Source organism: Hemiscyllium ocellatum, chromosome 20 (genome assembly GCF_020745735.1).
Source record: "Hemiscyllium ocellatum isolate sHemOce1 chromosome 20, sHemOce1.pat.X.cur, whole genome shotgun sequence".
NCBI classification, from domain to species: domain Eukaryota; kingdom Metazoa; phylum Chordata; class Chondrichthyes; order Orectolobiformes; family Hemiscylliidae; genus Hemiscyllium; species Hemiscyllium ocellatum.
In genome coordinates this window covers 23,037,670-23,055,961 of record NC_083420.1, presented here as the reverse complement: position 1 = coordinate 23,055,961, position 18,292 = coordinate 23,037,670, and the positions used below count along the sequence as shown (strand labels likewise).

General features: G+C 44.5%; 2 protein-coding genes across 5 annotated transcripts in view; one reads left to right on the top strand and one right to left on the bottom strand.

The window, feature by feature from the left end:
- Positions 1-4,399, bottom strand: part of usp42 (ubiquitin specific peptidase 42) — a 111,868-nt gene extending 107,469 nt beyond the window's left edge. For all 3 annotated transcript variants that reach the window (XM_060840579.1, XM_060840581.1, XM_060840580.1), the window contains exon 1: positions 4,311-4,399. The gene's annotated coding sequence lies outside the window, so the exon portion shown is untranslated. The remainder of the gene's footprint in view (positions 1-4,310) is intronic.
- Positions 4,196-18,292, top strand: part of eif2ak1 (eukaryotic translation initiation factor 2-alpha kinase 1) — a 56,892-nt gene continuing 42,795 nt past the window's right edge. The window contains exons 1-4 of one of the 2 annotated variants that reach the window (XM_060840584.1): positions 4,196-4,798; positions 8,439-8,672; positions 13,902-14,069; positions 16,529-16,665. In XM_060840584.1, the coding sequence (XP_060696567.1) occupies positions 8,591-8,672; positions 13,902-14,069; positions 16,529-16,665 (387 nt within the window). In that variant the 5' untranslated portion in view covers positions 4,196-4,798; positions 8,439-8,590. Of the gene's footprint in view, positions 4,799-8,435; positions 8,673-13,901; positions 14,070-16,528; positions 16,666-18,292 lie in introns of both variants that reach the window. The other variant, XM_060840583.1, reaches the window with a different exon arrangement.

Genomic DNA, 18,292 nt, shown 5'->3' with positions numbered 1-18,292 from the left:
TGGAGGAGCAGTGATATATTTCTAAGTCAGGATAGTGAGTGGTTGAGGGGAATGTGCAGGCAGTGGTGTTCCCATGTATCTGCTGTCATGTCCTTCATGATGAAACTGATTGCGGGTTTGGAAGGTGCTGTCTAAGAGCTTTGGTGAAATTCTGCAGTGCATCCTGTAGGTAATGCACACTGCTGCTGAGTGTCGGTGACAGAGCGTGTGGATGTTCGTGAGTGTAGTGCCAATCAAGCAAGTTGCTTTGTCCAAAATGGTGTCAAACTTCTCAAGGGCCTTTGAAGCTACACCTATCCAGGCAAGTGGAGAGTACTCCATCACACTCCTAACTTGTGCCTTGCAGATGATAGACAGTCTCTGACCTACTCTTGTAACCACTGTGTTATGCGACTAGTCCCACTGAGGTTCTGGTCAATGGTAACCCCAAGGAAGTCGACAGTGGGAGAATTCAGGGATGGTAACAAAATTGAATGTAATAGGATAGTGGTTAGATTGTGTCTTATCGGAGATAGTCATTGCCTGGCATGTGTAGGCTTGAATGTGACTTGCCACTTGTCAGCACAAGCCTGGATATTGTCCCGATCTCGTTGAACTTGAACAGGGAAAGCTTCAGCATCTGAGGGGTTGCGAATAGTGCCGAACATTACGCAATCAGCAGCAAACATCCCCACTTCTGACCTTACGATGGAAGGAACATCACTGATGAAGCAGCTGAAGATGGTTAAGCCAAGGTCAGTACCCTGAGAAACTCCAGCAGAGTTGTCCTGGAGCTGAGATGACTGACCTCCAACAACCACAACCATCTTTGTTTATGCAGGTATGATTCTAACCAGACAATCTGCCTCACAATATCTATTAACTCTAGTTTTGCGAGGGCTTCTTGATGTCTCACTCAGTGGAATGCAGCCTTGATATCAATAGCTGTCACTATCTCACCTCTTTTGTCTGTGTTTGAACCAAGGCTGCAAGGAGTTCAAGTTGAATTGCTTTGGTGGAACCCAAGCTGTATTTATTGACTAGGTTATTGCTGAGTAAGTGCTGTTTGATAGCACTGTTGGAGACACATTCCATCACTATTAATGATTGAGAGTCAACTGATTAGATTAGATTACTTAGTGTGAAACAGGCCCTTCGGACCAACCAGAAAGATGGGGAGTCAACTGGCAGGGTTCAATTTGTCTTGTGTTATATATACAGGAGTGACTTGCAGGCCACTTTGACTCTGGAACGCCCCACAATCACATTGGAACAAAACTAGAATCAAATCTAAAAATCACAACAGCAGGTTATGGTCCAACAGGTTTATTTGGAAGTACTAGCTTTCAGAGTGCTACACTTTCTTCAGGTAACTGTGTAGCAGGATCATAAGACAGAATTTATAGCCAAAAGATTAGTGTCATGCATCTGAAATGATATATTGAACAAACCTAGATTGCTGTTGTCTCTGATCTTTTACAATGGGTTGCAAGTTTGAGTTCATTAATATGTAAATCCCAGAATGTAACTTAAAAGTAGTTCTGGGATTTACATATTTATGAACTGAAACCTGCAATCCATTCCAAAAGATGAAAGACTTAAGAGCAATCTCTAGGCTTGTTCAATATACCATTTCATTTGCATGATACTGTAACAGTTTGCTATAAATTCTATGTCTTATGATCCTGCTCCACAGCTACCTGAAGGAGCAGTGCTCTGAAAGCTAGTTCATCCAAATAAACCTTTTGGATTATAACCTGGTGTGATTTAACTTTGCCCACCCCATTCCAACACTGGCACCTCCACATCATAGAATCAAATCAGGTAATGTAAAACTTGCGCCCACACCTCCACACTCACTTCCCTCCAAGGCCCCAAGGGATCCTTCCATATCCGCCACAAGTTCACCTGTACCTCCACACACATCATCTATTGCATCCGCTGCACCCGATGTGGCCTCCTCTATATTGGTGAGACAGGCCGCTTACTTGCGGAACGCTTTAGAGAACACCTCCGGGCCGCCCGAACCAACCAACCCAATCACCCCGTGGCTCAACACTTTAACTCTCCCTCCCACTCCACCGAGGACATGCAGGTCCTTGGACTCCTCCACCGGCAGAACACAACAACACGACGGCTGGAGGAGGAGCGCCTCATCTTCCGCCTGGGAACCCTCCAACCACAAGGTATGAATTCAGATTTCTCCAGTTTCCTCATTTCCCCTCCCCCCACCTTGTCTCAGTCGGTTCCCTCAACTCAGCACCGCCCTCCTAACCTGCAATCCTCTTCCTGACCTCTCCGCCCCCACCCCACTCCGGCCTATCACCCTCACCTTGACCTCCTTCCACCTATCCCACCTCCATCGCCCCTCCCCCTAGTCCCTCCTCCCTACCTTTTATCTTAGCCTGCTTGGCTCTCTCTCTTATTCCTGATGAAGGGCTTATGCTCGAAACGTCGAATTCTCTATTCCTGAGATGCTGCCTGGCCTGCTGTGCTTTGACCAGCAACACATTTGCAGATAGAATCAAATCAGTCAGGCTGAGTAAAGGAGGCAAATTTCTTTGACTAATAGATGTTAATGATCCAGCTGAGTTAAGACAACCCAACAGCTTCTTGATCACTTTACAAATATGAAAAAAGAGAGCATTTTTTATGTTAGCTACTTATTATCTATTTACAGGGCAGCATGGTGGCCCAGCAAGTAACAATGCTGCCTCAGTGCCAGAGACACAGGTTCAATTCCACCCTCGAGCAACTATCGTGTGGAGTTTACACTTTTTCACCTTATCTGCTCCTGCTTCCTCCCATGGTCCTAAAGAGGTGCATATATTAGGTGGATTGGCTATGCTAAATTGCCTAGTATCTAGGGATATGCAGACAATCCATAGAAAATACAGAGTTACACCGAAAGGTTAAAGGGGTGGGATGCTCTTCAGTGGGTCAGTGTGGACTCAATGGGCCTAATGTCCTGCTTCAACACTGTAGTGATTCTATGATATGGGCCAAATGCAGATAGGTGGGACTAGTTTAGTTTAGATGATGGCCATAGGTTGGTTGAATCGAAAGGTCAGTTTCCATGCTGTATGATTCTATGACATTAAAGGCTTGTACTTAATAATAGATCTTTGACATTAAAGACACTATTTCAGTGAGCTAATCTAGTCATTTGTACATTAAAGTTTCAAATATCTAGTAACGAAGTGATGCAAATAAGTGAATGGAGAAAGTGATAATGACAAACTTGTAATTTGAATTTAGCAATTTTGAACAGAGACATTCTCTTTCAATTTATGATCAAAATTAACCTGGGGATAACAGCACTTCTGAAACTTAGTGCAAAAGACATTTTAAATGTCTGAAAAATACTTTTCAGATAAAATGCCATAATGCTATGTGAAGTTCAAGCTTTCTGCTACACCTGCCATTTGGAAAAGCTAGATCATTTTCAACAAAAACATATTTACAAAAAAAGAGACAAGCAGCCCAATAAATAAATATCATGTAATTTCATCAATACACAAAATTTAAACTTTTGAGAAAAAATAAAATGTATTAGCAAAAAAAGTTTCTGTATTGGAGTGGAAGAACACTTTCATTTTTTCCATCTAACATCTGTAGGAAAATTCACACTTTTCAGATGCTAATTTAGGGTATCATTGGCCAGCAAAACGTGTAGTTGGGTTGTAAAGCGACTTGTGAAACAATTCATTCAAAAAAACCCAACCTCGGGCTGCAAGTGAGAGATTGGGCTGCACCTCAAAAACTTGCTCAATTTTCCCTCCAGCTGCTAGAAGTAGAAAGGTCCTCATCCTGAGGGGGTGAAGATGATGAAACAAACCCGTTGAACCTTTAGCTAGAGTCGGTGTGTCTTTGAAAGCAATACCCCCACCCCCCCCAACCTTCGCTGCAAAAAGGGAAACAAAGCGGAGGCGCTGCCTAAGAGGGTGACACGCGCGTGCGCACACAAACACGTGCGCGCTCCCCTCCCCCTTAGTGAGGAGGGGGAGCCCAGTATCAGGGCCTACCCCCGGCGTCAATACAATACAGCGTTGCTACTGGTAGGACAGATAAGCATTTTGAGGCAAAATTACTACAACAGCTGACCCAAGCCTGGGGCAATCGCCATTAAAACGAAGAGGAGCAGGGAGGGGGTTAATAAAGGGGTGGGGGTAGAAGGAAGAGAGTGGTAACCATGGGAGGGAGAGTCACCGGCCGGTCAGGCTATAAGGGAAGCGCTTTAGGAGTCTAGGTACAGGCACCGCAAGTTACACCGGAGGCCCAAGCAGGAATCACGTCCGCGACTAACCCTCACCCGGAGCTCTGGTACATACCCCAAGTGTTTCCATCACGACAACGACGGCAACGCGCGGCGATAAAGCCACCTCCCCCTCCCCCCCGGCTAACGATTACGACACGGAGCGAGCTCACAATCAGCACATCCGGGCACCGCGACCCGCCCCACAACGCACCGCGGGGAGGTAGAAGGGGGCGAGGTCTGCCCGGCAGCGCCGCCACCAGTGGGAGGCAGCTGAGGACACGGCAGCAGCGCCGCCACCGGTGGGAGGCGGCTGAGGACGCGGTAGCAGCGCCGCCACCGGTGGGAGGCGGCTGAGGACGCGGTAGCAGCGCCGCCACTGGTGGGAGGAGGCTGAGGACGCGGTAGCAGCGCCGCCAACGGCGGGAGGAGGCTGAGGTCACGGCAGCAGCGCCGCCACCGGTGGGAGGAGGCTGAGGACGCGGCAGCAGCGCCGCCACCGGTGGGAGGAGGCTGAGGACGCGGCAGCAGCGCCACTCTTTACCGGATAGAGAATACCAGAAGGTGAAAAATCGTTAGTGATGAAAGACGACCCCTGCGCAAAGCCCTATATCCCGAGTCAGCTTGGCCTAGTTGGCCTCAGAATCTGAGCGCTGTGTAGCCCTCAAAAGGCATAACGTTTACAGCATCTTATATTCACAAATACCATAAAAACTTAAGAAAAATACTGCTACCTACTGTTTCAGAAAAGAACTACATTTTAAGTGAAAAATATTAAGTGCCAGTAGGTATTTAATTTTGATTATTATATTTTCAATCATTTGACTTTAACAACGCAGTGATTTATTATACAACAGTTTAATTACTTAATTCAAGCCTACCATTAACATGAAATGAAGAAAAATTTCTTTATCGAAGTGGCTCTTCCCCCACCACAACTGGTCAGTTTACATATTTCTGCTAAATGTAGAGGCCAATAGGCAACATCACAACCAGAGTAATGTCAAGGCGGGATCTGTTGTCTTGCAATCGCAAGTGTTGACACCTGTTTTTTTTAGGGTCTTTGAGCGCATTGATTTTCCGTTTAAATTCATATTGTTAATCCTCATACACTCTGCCTTGATGCTTGGAATTACCTATGTACAATGTAATAATAATACAATATACAAATCAATCCTGGGGGGATATGTCCAAAAGAGAAAATGCTGGAAAATCTCAGCAGGTCTGGCAGCATCTGTAAGGGGAGAAAAGAGGTGACAGTTCGAGTCTAACTGACTCTTTGTAAAGCTCTGAAATGGGCAGTTTGTTTTCTTTTTAATTGAGTTCAATTTGTTTATATTTTTGTCAAAAGTATGATCAAATGCATATGAAGAAAAGCAGTCTGGAGACAGGAAACATGTATGAGTGGAAAAGAAACAAAAAAACTCTCCCTCAGTATATTGATTTCTATATATGCTTCACAAATAGGCCTAAGGAATCTTTTACAAGTGTGGCGAGAACACAATTTCATGGCAGGCATTCATAAAACTGGAAATAATATTGAAATAGTAACCTTGAGATTAACCAATAAGCTTGTAGGATAATAGCTTTGAAAGTGATGTCAATAAGAGGAGAAAGTGGCTCCTAGGTCTCTTGTGGTGCAGTGGTAGTGTCCCTTCCTTTGAACCAGTGGCTCAGGTTCAAGTCCCATCATTCCAAAGTTATAACTCCAGATGCTCCAATAGGACCTTTCTTTGTGGGATCACTGTAAAATTCATGATGTTTATCACTAGGGCTGGGCCTTCAGGAACTGCCGAGTTGGTTAATTTGCAACATTTGTTTGGCAGTTAATACCTTTTAGTTCATTAGAGTTGAATACTGTCCCATGTCATGAACAATGAACATTTCTAAGTAGTTGACTCAATGGGGCCCGATACCAAATTGATCTGGACCTGGACCTAATGTGGTGAAATCTAGACTGCTTGGTATAAAACCAAATGGCAAACCCCAAACTCCTTGGGTACACAGCTGATGTATCATTTCCAAGATGAGATTTGATGTATCATTTAAGTTTCTATATGAGATGAGGATTGTTCTGTTACTACAGAGATTATAGTCATTCTGAATAAATAAAACATTAACTCAGTTTCAAACATACATTTCTGGCTCATATTTTTGTCACCAAACATTAGTGAACCAGATGAGTTTTTCCAACATAGAATGATGTTGGTTCAAGGTCATTAGACTCGTAATTCCAGATTTTCTGATTTCTTTTATTGAATTCAAATTCCACCAGCTGCCAAGGTGACATTCTGCCTTGGATCCCCAGGACATTTCCAGGGTCTCTGAAATAATAATCTACTAATAATATTACTCGGCCATCACCTGCCCTCTGAGAAACCATTTGGAGTTCACATGGCTGTAAATGTGGTTTATGATTTAGGACCAGTTCTATATAATCAGCTGAACAAGTCTATCCTAGGACAATTACGGCAGTGCAATAAATTTCAGACTGCCCAATAGAAAACTAGATGGTTAGAGAAGCCAGAACAGTCCTACCCATTAATGTAATTTTATCCATTCAGATGCTATGATTGAACAGTGTAGCAACACATCTTCTTCGCTGTGGCCAAGAACGTGGTCATCAGGGGCCCTTGGGTTGCTTTACAGATGCAAGTCTAGCTCAGACCTTTCTCCTGCACTATTGCAGTCACCCAAGCCTTTATCACTTGAATTAGACGTGATATAGATATAGTATCCCTACAGTGTGGAAATAGGCCCTTCGGCCCAACAAATCCACACCGACCCTCTGATGAGCATCCTCCCAGATCCATTCCCCCACACTAATACACCTAGCCTATACATCCCTGAACACTATGGGCAATTTAGTATGGCCAATTTACCTAATCTGCACATCTTTTGGATTGTGGGAGGAAACTGTGCCACCCATAAGTATAGATCTAAAATTGACTGTCTCTAATCAAATGGGAAACAATACCCAAGATAACTCAGTTGGAAATGTTTGTGCAAAACAGCACCTTTGATCATAGGTCCATCCATAATGTCCATGAGGCTCTGTGGGAAAAGGAGATAGTGGATGTTGAAGGACTGAAACACTTTGCAAACAATCACTCTACCAGTTACCCAAAGATTAGAATGGACAAAGTAGACCAGTGACACCCATCATCTATTCTTCCAGAAAGAGCCAGCACAAAAAGAGTCAATTCATAAGACAGCTTCTTACATGCTGTCCCTATGACTGGAGCCCTATGGTTGTCACTTTGCTGGTAAGCCAAAACATCTATAACTGAAAGCGCAGGAGATGTAATGATTCAGATGAATTCCTTCTAATAGGAGTCAGTGATAGATGGCCTACTTATCTATGTCTGAATCAACTTGGGATTGATGCTATCTGATGCTAGACCCAAATGCAGAAGTGGGGATACAGCAAAGTAAATTGCCAACTGTATAGAGAGGCATCTCAAACTGTGAAATATCTCCTTGAAATGCCTCTACCACCACAGCCATGAAATTCTGAAGGCCTTCAATTCTTGAGCTAGAATCCATATGGAACAATGATGGGGGAAGGTGCATTGTCACAAAAAGGAAATGGTACATAATCTTGGGCTCTGATAATACTGGAAAATAGGTTTGGAATTTGGCAGAATAAGAGTTGATTTCTCTATGGAGTGGGAGCCTGAAGTTTCTTCAGAATTCTGAAATGTGGAGCTGAAGTTTGATACCAGTGGGATATCATAGAATTATTTTAAAGTCAACTTGCTCAGACATACTATAACACACATTTGGAGTTGGTGGGATTTGATTTTAGGCCTCTGGCTCAGAGGCAGTGATATTACAAGAGCTCTTAGTGGGATATTTTAAGGGTTCATTCAATGATGGATTGTCTTTGTTGGGAAGGGCATTACAAAGGCCTGACCACATCTGCTGCACTGCATTGTAGCTTTTAGGGAATTTTAAATAAGCATCATACCCCTCTACCTTTGAGGGAAATGTAAAAGTTCCATAACACTATTATGAGGAATAGCAGGGGAGCTCCTCTTAGTGTCTTAGCCATTTCCTACAACAGCAACCACACTTAAAAAAAATGGCTGTAAAGCATTTTAAGATATCTTGAAGATGATATGCTACATTAATGCAAGTTTTTGTCAATCTCTGAAAAGACTACATTTCTTTTTCCTATTTGTAATTTCTCTCTTCACAGCAGGAATGCACAGTTTGAGCAGAAACCTTGTCTCAACTGCAATGTTTCTCTCTCTCTCTCTCTGGATTGTACTTCCGGGTCTGCCTTTGTGTGACACTCTCCGCCGTGAATGCCTGGTGTAGAGCGGAGCGAGTCTCACCCGCTGTCCCCGGGACATGGACTCCGGCGATGACTTGCGGCGACCTCGGGCCAAGCTGGCCTTTAGTTTGCCGCAGCAAGTTCCAGCCACTTTCGATGGTAAGTGCCGGCGATCGGCTCTCAAAACGCCGGCTGTGAGCACATGCGAGGACCTGGGTCTCCTGCCCAGTGTGCGGGCACCGCAATCACAGAGTGACTGCCCTGCAGCAAGGTATTCGGCTCATCGCGGTGTGCTAGCTCCTTGGGCCAACCATTATAAAACACCGATTCCGCCTCAACTGAAGTCTTGGGCACCTCACTTTGGGGAGGATGGAAAAACATTCGAGAGGGTTAGCGAGAATGGTTCCAGGGCTGAGGAACTTTAGTTACATTGATTGGAAGAGTTAAATGGAAGCATGGGAGTGGGACCAGCTGAAGTACTGGATCTTGATCAGATGGGCCAATGGGCTGAGAATTGGCAATGGAGTTGAATTTAGATAAATGTAAGGTGCTGCATTTTGAGAAAGCAAATCTTAGCAGGACTTATACACTTAATGGTAAGGTCCTAGGGAGTGTTGCTGAACAAAGAGACCTTGGAGTTGTGAGAAACAAAGCTCACTCACTGCAATAATTTCAGTCCAAGACAAGATCTGAATCAGTAGTGCCCTTTATTTCACACTTGCAAGTGGGTGTGATGTCCACAAGGCAGGGACAAAACACACTGAATTCAACAAATACTCGATATTTATATAATTTGGTTCCTACATATGTTTTTCTTATTTCATTGTTCCCCCCGTTCACATGCTCCACTTCCCTAAGACCAGTACCCATTACTCCTGTTTATCTCTTGTCTTATCCGGCCTTGTCTGTAACAAAATGCTTATTCCTGTTCTCAAGGCCATTTGACCTCGTCCTGCTGTGGGCACATCCTTGCCTTACCATTATTTACTCCCTCCATCTGTGCCACCCCTCTCAGCATCTTATAATTTAGGCTCTTTTAATTGGGGTTTGTTCCTGTGTTTCTGTAAAAGTGGGAAACAGATGTTTATACCTACTGTTTATACAGGCATATTTAGTTTAACTGCCTGTCTTCACAGCATCTTATCATTGTTTTACAGTCCCGTTTCTTTCTTGCATACATTTTTTGCTAATAACAAAAAAAATCCTCCACACAACCCCACCCCTGCTGACCCAGCCCCTGCCGAAACAACCACACACCGATGTGAGTTCATTCACCTTGTATCAGAAACTTTAATTGCAGACGTAACACCAATCCACCTGAATCCCACAGAGTGCATGTTCATAGTTCCTTGAAAGTAGAGTCACAAGTAGATAGGGTAGTGAAGACGACGTTTGGTATACTTTCCTTTATTGGTCAGAGTACAGGAGCTGGGAGGTCACATTGCAGCTGTACAGGACATTGGTTCGGCCACTGTTAGAATATTGCATGCAGTTCTGGTCTCCTTCCTATCGGAAAGATGTTGTGAAACTTGAAAGGGTTCAGAAAAGATATACAAGAATGTTGCCTGGATTGGAGAATTTGAGCTACAGGGAGAGGTTGAATAGGCGAGGGCTGTTTTCCCTGGAGCGTTGGAGGCTGAGAGGTGACCTTACAGACGTTTACAAAATCTTGGGGGACATGGATAGAATAAAAAGACAAAGTCTTTTCCCTGGGGTGGGGGAGCTCAGAACTAGAGGGCCTAATTTTTGTTGTAAACATTTCGTCCCCTTTCTAGGTGATATCTTCAGTGCTTGGGAGCCTCCTGTGAAGCGCTTCTGTGCTGATTCCTCCGGCATTTATACTGGTTTGAATCTGCCGCGTCCGGTTGTCAGATGCTGTCCGCTGCAGTGGCCGGTATATAGGGTCTAGGTCGATGTGTCTGTTGATAGAATTTGTGGATGAGTGCCATGCCTTTAGGAATTCCCTGGCTGTTCTGTGTTTGGCCTGCCCTATAATAGTGGTGTTGTCCCAATCGAATTTGTGTTGTTTGTCATCTGAGTGTATGGCTACTAGGGATAATTGGTCGTGTTGTTTCGTGGCTAGTTGGTGTTCATGGATGCGGGTTGTTAGCTGTCTTCCTGTTTGTCCTATGTAGTGTTTTGTGCAGTCCTTGCATGGGAATTTGTACACTACGTTAGTTTTGCTCATGCTGGGTATCGGGTCCTTTGTCCTGGTGAGGGTGGCTGTTGGTTTTTGTGCTGTTATGAGTCCTAGTGGTCGTAGCAGTCTGGCTGTCAGTTCAGAAATGCTCCTGATGTATGGGAGTGTGGCCAGTCCTTTGGGTTGTGGCATGTCCTCATTTTGTTGTCTTTCCTTAAGGCATCTGTTGATGAAATTGCGCGGGTATCCGTTCTTGGTGAATGCCTTGTATAGGTGTTCTTCTTCCTCTTTTTATAGTTCAGGTGTGCTGCAGTGTGTTGTGGCCCTTTTGAATAATGTCCCGATGCAACTTTGTTTGTGTGTGTTGGGGTGGTTGCTTTCATAGTCCAGGACTTGGTCTGTGTGTGTGGCTTTCCTGTATACCTTCGTGGTGAATTCTCCGTTCGGTGTTCTCTGTACCATCACGTCTAGGAATGGGAGTTGGTTGTCCTTTTCTTCCTCTCTCGTGAATCGGATTCCTGTGCGTGTGGCGTTGATGATCCGGTGTGTGTTCTCTATTTCTGTGTTTTTAATGATTACAAAGGTGTCGTCCACGTATCTGACCCAGAGTTTGGGTCGTAATTGCGTTAGAACCGTTTTTTCTAACCTTTGCATTACTGCTTCTGCTATGAGTCCGGAGATCGGTGAGCCCATGGGTGTTCCGTTGATTTGTTCATATATCTGGTTGTTGAATGTGAAGTGTGTTGTGAGGCATAGGTCCAGTAGTTTAAGTATGCCGTCTTTGTTAATAGGTTCAGCGTCCTGTTGTCTGTTGTGTATGTCCAGCAGGTTGGATATTGTTTCTCTGGCTAGGGTTTTGTCAATAGAAGTGAACAGCACTGTTGTATTGATGTAACGGGACTGTTCACTTCTATTGACAAAACCCTAGCCAGAGAAACAATATCCAACCTGCTGGACATACACAACAGACAACAGGACGCTGAACCTATTAACAAAGACGGCATACTTAAACTACTGGACCTATGCCTCACAACACACTTCACATTCAACAACCAGATATATGAACAAATCAACGGAACACCCATGGGCTCACCGATCTCCGGACTCATAGCAGAAGCAGTAATGCAAAGGTTAGAAAAAACGGTTCTAACGCAATTACGACCCAAACTCTGGGTCAGATACGTGGACGACACCTTTGTAATCATTAAAAACACAGAAATAGAGAACACACACCGGATCATCAACGCCACACGCACAGGAATCCGATTCACGAGAGAGGAAGAAAAGGACAACCAACTCCCGTTCCTAGACGTGATGGTACAAAGAATACCGAACGGAGAATTCACAACGAAGGAATACAGGAAAGCCACACACACACAGACCAAGTCCTGGACTATGAAAGCAACCACCCCAACACACACAAACAAAGTTGCATCAGGACATTATTCAAAAGGGCCACAACACACTGCAGCACACCTGAACTATAAAAAGAGGAAGAAGAACACCTATACAAGGCATTCACCAAGAACGGATACCCGCGCAATTTCATCAACAGATGCCTTAAGGGAAGACAACAAAATGAGGACATGCCACAACCCAAAGGACTGGCCACACTCCCATACATCAGGAGCATTTCTGAACTGACAGCCAGACTGCTACGACCACTAGGACTCATAACAGCACAAAAACCAACAGCCACCCTCAGACAACAACTCACCAGGACAAAGGACCCGATACCAGCATGAGCAAAACTAACGTAGTGTACAAAATCCCATGCAAGGACTGCACAAAACACTACATAGGACAAACAGGAAGACAGCTAACAACCCGCATCCATGAACACCAACTAGCCATGAAACGACACGACCAATTATCCCTAGTAGCTATACACTCAGATGACAAACAACACAAATTCGATTGGGACAACACCACTATTATAGGGCAGGCCAAACACAGAACAGCCAGGGAATTCCTAGAGGCATGGCACTCATCCACAAATTCTATCAACAGACACATCGAACTAGACCCTATATACCTGCCACTGCAGCGGACAGCAACTGACAACCGGAAGCGGCAGATTCAAACCAGTATAAATGCCGGAGGAATCAGCACAGAAGCACTTCACAGGAGGCTCCCAAGCACTGAAGATGTCACCTAGAAAGGGGATGAAACGTTTGCAACAAAAACTCCCAGCTCGGCGAACAGAACCACAACAACATGCACCCGAGCTACAAATCTTCTCACAAACTTAGAGGGCCTAAGTTTAGAGTGAGAGGGGAAAGATCTAAAAGAGACCTAAGGCACTCAGAAGGTGGTATGTGTATGGAATGAGCTGTGAGAGGAAGTGGTGGAGGCTGGCACAATTGCAACATTTAAAAGACATTTGAATGGATATATGAATAGGAGGGGTTTGGAAGGATATGGGCAGGGTGCCGGAAGGTGCGACTAGATTGAGTTGGGATATCTGGTCGGTGTAGATGGGTTGGAATGAAGAGTCTGTTTCTGTGCTGTACATCTCTATGACTATAATAACTCGGACAGTTAACTGAATGGCTGATTCGAACCAATTGTGTGTTTCTGTCAGATTCAATATTGCCCTATTTTCAGTCGAGCGTGTGGTGCTGGAAAAGCACAGCAGGTCAGGCAGCATCCCAGAAGCAGGAAAATCGATGTTTCGGGCTGCTTGGGTGCTGCCTGACCTGTTGTGCTTTTCCAGCACCACGGCCTTGACTCTAATCTGCAGTCCTCACTTTAGCCTTGTCCTATTTCCACCCCACCCATTCCCCTCCATACACTTCCTGCTCAGCTATATATTCAGTTCCTTTTTTTGAAAGTTATCCCAAATTTGATTTTAAAAAAAAGTTCCATCCTTCTGCTGCTTCTTTAACTACCAGAGTTGGAACTCTGGTTTCCATCTCTCTTGCTGTTGAAATTCAAGTGCATTTTTAATGCCCTTCTCACTTTGCCCCGCCTCCTTCAAAGATTTGGGACATGCCATGTGACTCTCTGATCCCATACCCTTCTTGAAAATTGTGCCATTCATACAAAAATTTGCATTTCTGTAGTACCTCATGATCCCTCAAACTACTTCACAACCCAATTAATGCTTTTTACTTTCAAAGTGTAGTCACTGTTGTAACATCAGGAGCTGTGATAGCAAGTTGCCGAGGTGTGTGTGTGTGTGTACTTTTCAAACCATTTTTAAAGTACTATTTTAATTAAATTTCTCCCCTGTCCTTTAATTACAGAAACCGATCTAATGCAGCAGTGTAGCTTGGTAGAATGCAACCAAGCCAAAACAACATTGATGGATTTCACGGTTGCCATTCCCAACCAGCTATTGTTGGTCTCACTCCTGGAACATCTCTGCTTTATTTATGAGAAAAATCCTCAGCGCTCAATGATCTTGTTTAAATGTAAGACACAGTGAATTGTGGTAAAAACAATGACTGCAGATGATGGAAACCAGATTCTGGATTAGTGGTGCTGGAAGAGCACAGCAGTTCAGGCAGCATCCGAGGAGCAGCGAAAGCGACGTTTCGGCCAAAAGCCCTTTATCAGGAGTAAAGGCAGTGAGTCTGAAGCGTGGAGAGATAAGCTAGAGGAGGGTGGGGGTGGGGAGAAAGTAGCATAGAGTACAATGGATGAGTGGGGGAGGGGATGAAGGTGATAGGTCAAGGAGGAGAGGGTGGAGTGGATAGGTGGAAAAGGAGATAGGCAGGTAGGACAGGTCCGGACAAGTCATGGGGACAGAGTTGAGGTCCTGGGCCTCCTTCACCCGCTCCGTCACCACCAGACGCCTGGAAGAAGAACAGCTCATCTTCCGCCTCGGAACACTTCAACCCCAGGGCATCAATGTGGACTTCAACAGTTTCCTCATTTCCCCTTCCCCACCTCATTCTTGTTCCAAACTTCCAGCTCAGACTGTCCGTATGACTTGTCCGGACCTGTCCTACCTGCCTATCTCCTTTTCCGCCTATCCACTCCACCCTGACCTATCACCTTCATCCCCTCCTCCACTCATCCATTGTACTCTATGCTTTCTCCCCATCCCCACCCTCCCCTAGCTTATCTCTCTACGCTTCAGGCTCACTGCCTTTACTCCTGATGAAGGGCTTTTGCCCGAAACGTCGCTTTCGCTGCTCCTTGGATGCTGCCTGAACTGCTGTGCTCTTCCAGCACCACTGATCCAGAACAGTGAATTGTGGTCCTTGAGTAATTTGGCTGAAAGATCAGAGTCCAGGATGATTCCTGAGTTGAAAAGAAAGCAGGGTGGATGATGTTTTTAACAACGTATAAATTATGGACCAAAGAGAAAATTGAGGAAGGCAAGTTCTCACAACACTGACAATAAAGGATTGTATAAAGGTGAAATAATGAAGTCAAGATATAGAGAAGAATTAAGGTTAGTTTACATAATGTTGCAAAATCTATGTTTTATTCTGTGGACCTAATAAATGAATCCATGGATACACAACAGCATGAGGAAAAGGAACAAGAGATGACATCATGGCCTGTTGATCCTGCTCTGTCTTCAATATGATCCTGATTCATCCTGGCCTTGGGTTCCAATTCCACTTTCCTGCTTGCTTCCATGTTGCTTGAGACTAAACATCTGCCTATCCCAGCCTTAAATGCATTTAGTGATGGCAATGGCACAACCTTCTGGGTGAGAGAATCCCAAAGATTCAAAACCCTTTAAGTGAAGAGGTTTGTACTCATGTCATCCCCAAATGATTCTTTGCAAGAAGACTCTGCATCTTAGATTCCCAATGGGGTCAAAACAATGACTGCAGATGCTAGATTCCCTGATCTGTGTAAAAAATTCAGTCAATAACTGTGCAGAATATGGCATGTTTTGATGAGATTGTCTCTCATATTTCCAAACACTGGATCATATAGATCCAGTGTGCTCAGCCTCTCATAATAAGGGCAGTCTCTTATCCCAGGGACTAATTAGTGAATCTTTGCTGTACTGCTTCAAATGCAGGTAAAGAGTTTCTTAAGTGTGGAGATTAAAACAACATACAGGTACTCTTAATTTAACTGTTTGAAGCCTCTAACAATCCTCTGATATTTCTGAACTCTTCCAGTTTTGCTATAGATTTCCTGGGCAAATAGCCTGTTTTTGTGTCCTAAAATTCCAATTTTAGATAAATGAAGCATTTTGTTTCAGAAAGAAGCCTTTACACTCAGCATTGATATTGACCTTGATCATCCAGAACGTTACTTCTTTCCCAAAAACAGCAATTGCTGGAAAAGCTCCGCAAGTCTGGCAGCATCTATGGAGAGAAATCCACAGTTAACGTTTCAGGTCAAGTGATCCTTCCTCATAACTTCTTCCAAATCCCATTCATCCATTATCTCCTCCCGTGCTTGCTGATTTACATTTTCTCTCAGTATAGAAATGCCTCTTTTTTAAAATGCTGGCTGTTGTGTAAAATTATTCCATAGCTTTGCTCCTCTTGATCTCTGTAACCTCATTCAGTCTCAACTATCAGATATGCTTCAGTTGTTAGCATATACTTACCTCTGAATCACAAGATAGCCCCATACCAGGGGACACTATCATTTCTACACTGACAGAATGCTACAGTGTTAGAAATGCTGTCTTTTGGAAGAGATGTTAAACAGAATTTACATCTGCCCTCTCTGGTCAAGGTAAAAGGTTCTATGGCATCTTTTGGAGAAGATCATGGGAGTTATATTTGGTATCTAGACTGATACTTATTGTTCAATTCCTGTTTGTGGGATCTTGTTTTCACTACATTATCAGAATGGCTAACTTTCATAAGTACATCATTGTCAATAAATAATTATACAATTGCCTGAAGTCATGAAAGGCCCTTATAAATTTAAATTTTTCCTTTTTCAGTGTTGTGCCATAAACTAGCAGGAATGCACTTGATTTCACCAATCACCTTCAGTGATGAGTTCAGCACTGTGAGGCTGCAACATAACCAGGCTTTTACAAACTTGCTACAAGCAGTGAGCAACGGCTTGTATCGACAGGTGAGTGCAATGCCAGCTCATGTTAGTGAGTTCTACCCTTAAGAGTCTTAAGAAGTCTTTGAAAGTAACATATTACATTTCAGTAGCACCTATTCATAACCTCAGAACTCCCCATATGCTTTACACGCTATGAGGTACTTTCCGAATTGTTGTCGGTGTCTTCATAGAATCCCTACTCTCCGGAAACAGACCATTCAGCCCATTGGTTCTAAAGAACTCGCTGAAGAGCATCCCACCCAAGCACACTCCCAATTCTATCCTCATAACCCTGCATTTCCCATGGCTAATCTAGCTGGTCTGCACACCCCTGGGCACTATGGGCATTTTAGCACAGCCAATCCACCTGACCTGCACATCTTTGGACTTAATGCAAGAAACAATTTGCAGACTTTATCACCACTGTTTGTGGGAGCTTAATGACCAGAAAATATATTTTAGTTATCATTGAAGGATCAATATTGGCCCAAGACACAATGGATAACACCCCTGATTAAAACAATACAATGAAAACAGTTATGTCCATCTGATCTGATCCCTGAACAGGGCTTTGGTTAATGTTACCTTAAGTGCAACATGTCTGCCAGTGCAGGTACTGAGAGTGACAGCCTAATTCATGTAGTCAAGCCTTGGAGTGAATTGAACCTGCAACCTTCTGACAGATTATCTGGTCATTATTCTTGTGGTGTTCAAATTGGTTATACTGACAAATGTTTAGATTAGATTACTTACAGTGTGGAAACAGGCCCTTCAGCCCAACAAGTCCACACCGACCCGCCGAAGTGCAACCCACCCATACCCCTACATTTACCCCTTACTTAACATTACGGGCAATTTAGCATGGCCAATTCACCTGACCCGCATATCTTTGGACTGTGGGAGGAAACCGGAGCACCTGGAGGAAACCCACACAGACATGGGGAGAACGTGCAAACTCCACACAGTCAGTCTCCACACAGTCGGGAATTGAACCAGGTCTCAGGCGCTGTGAGGCAGCAGTGCTAACCACTGTGCCACCGTGCCGCCCTCAATGTTCAGAAACTGTGAAACTGATTGTAGTTGATTCAGAGCACATTTCTGAATCCAAGTAGCTGAGTACAACAGTTGAGACGAAAAGTGTGGCACTGAAAAAGCACAGTAGGTCAGGCAGCATCCGAGAGTAGGAGAATCAACGTTTCTGGCATAAGCCCTTCATCAGGAATGGGCGGATGGGGAGGTGAAGGGGGCTGACAGATAATTAGGAAGGTGGGGTTGGGGCAGGGGTAATGTAGCTGGGAAGGCGATAGGTAGATGCGAGTGGGGGTGATAATGATACGTTGGAGGGGACGGTGGAGCGGGTAGGTGGGAAGGAAGATAGAGAGGTAGGACAGTTCAAGAAGGCAGTGCCAGGTTGGAGGGTTGCATCTGGGATGAGGGGTGGGACGAGGGTAGATGAGGAAATTCATACATTGATCCCGTATGTTGGAGGGTCCCAAGGCAGAAGATGAGACGTTGTTCCTCCAGGTGTCTGGTGGCTTGGATTTGGCGGTGGGGAGGCCCAGTACTTGCATGTCCTTGGCGGAGTTGGGGGCGGTGCGAGTTGAAGTGGTTGGCTACAAGGCGGTGGGATTGTTTGGTGTGTGTGTCCCAG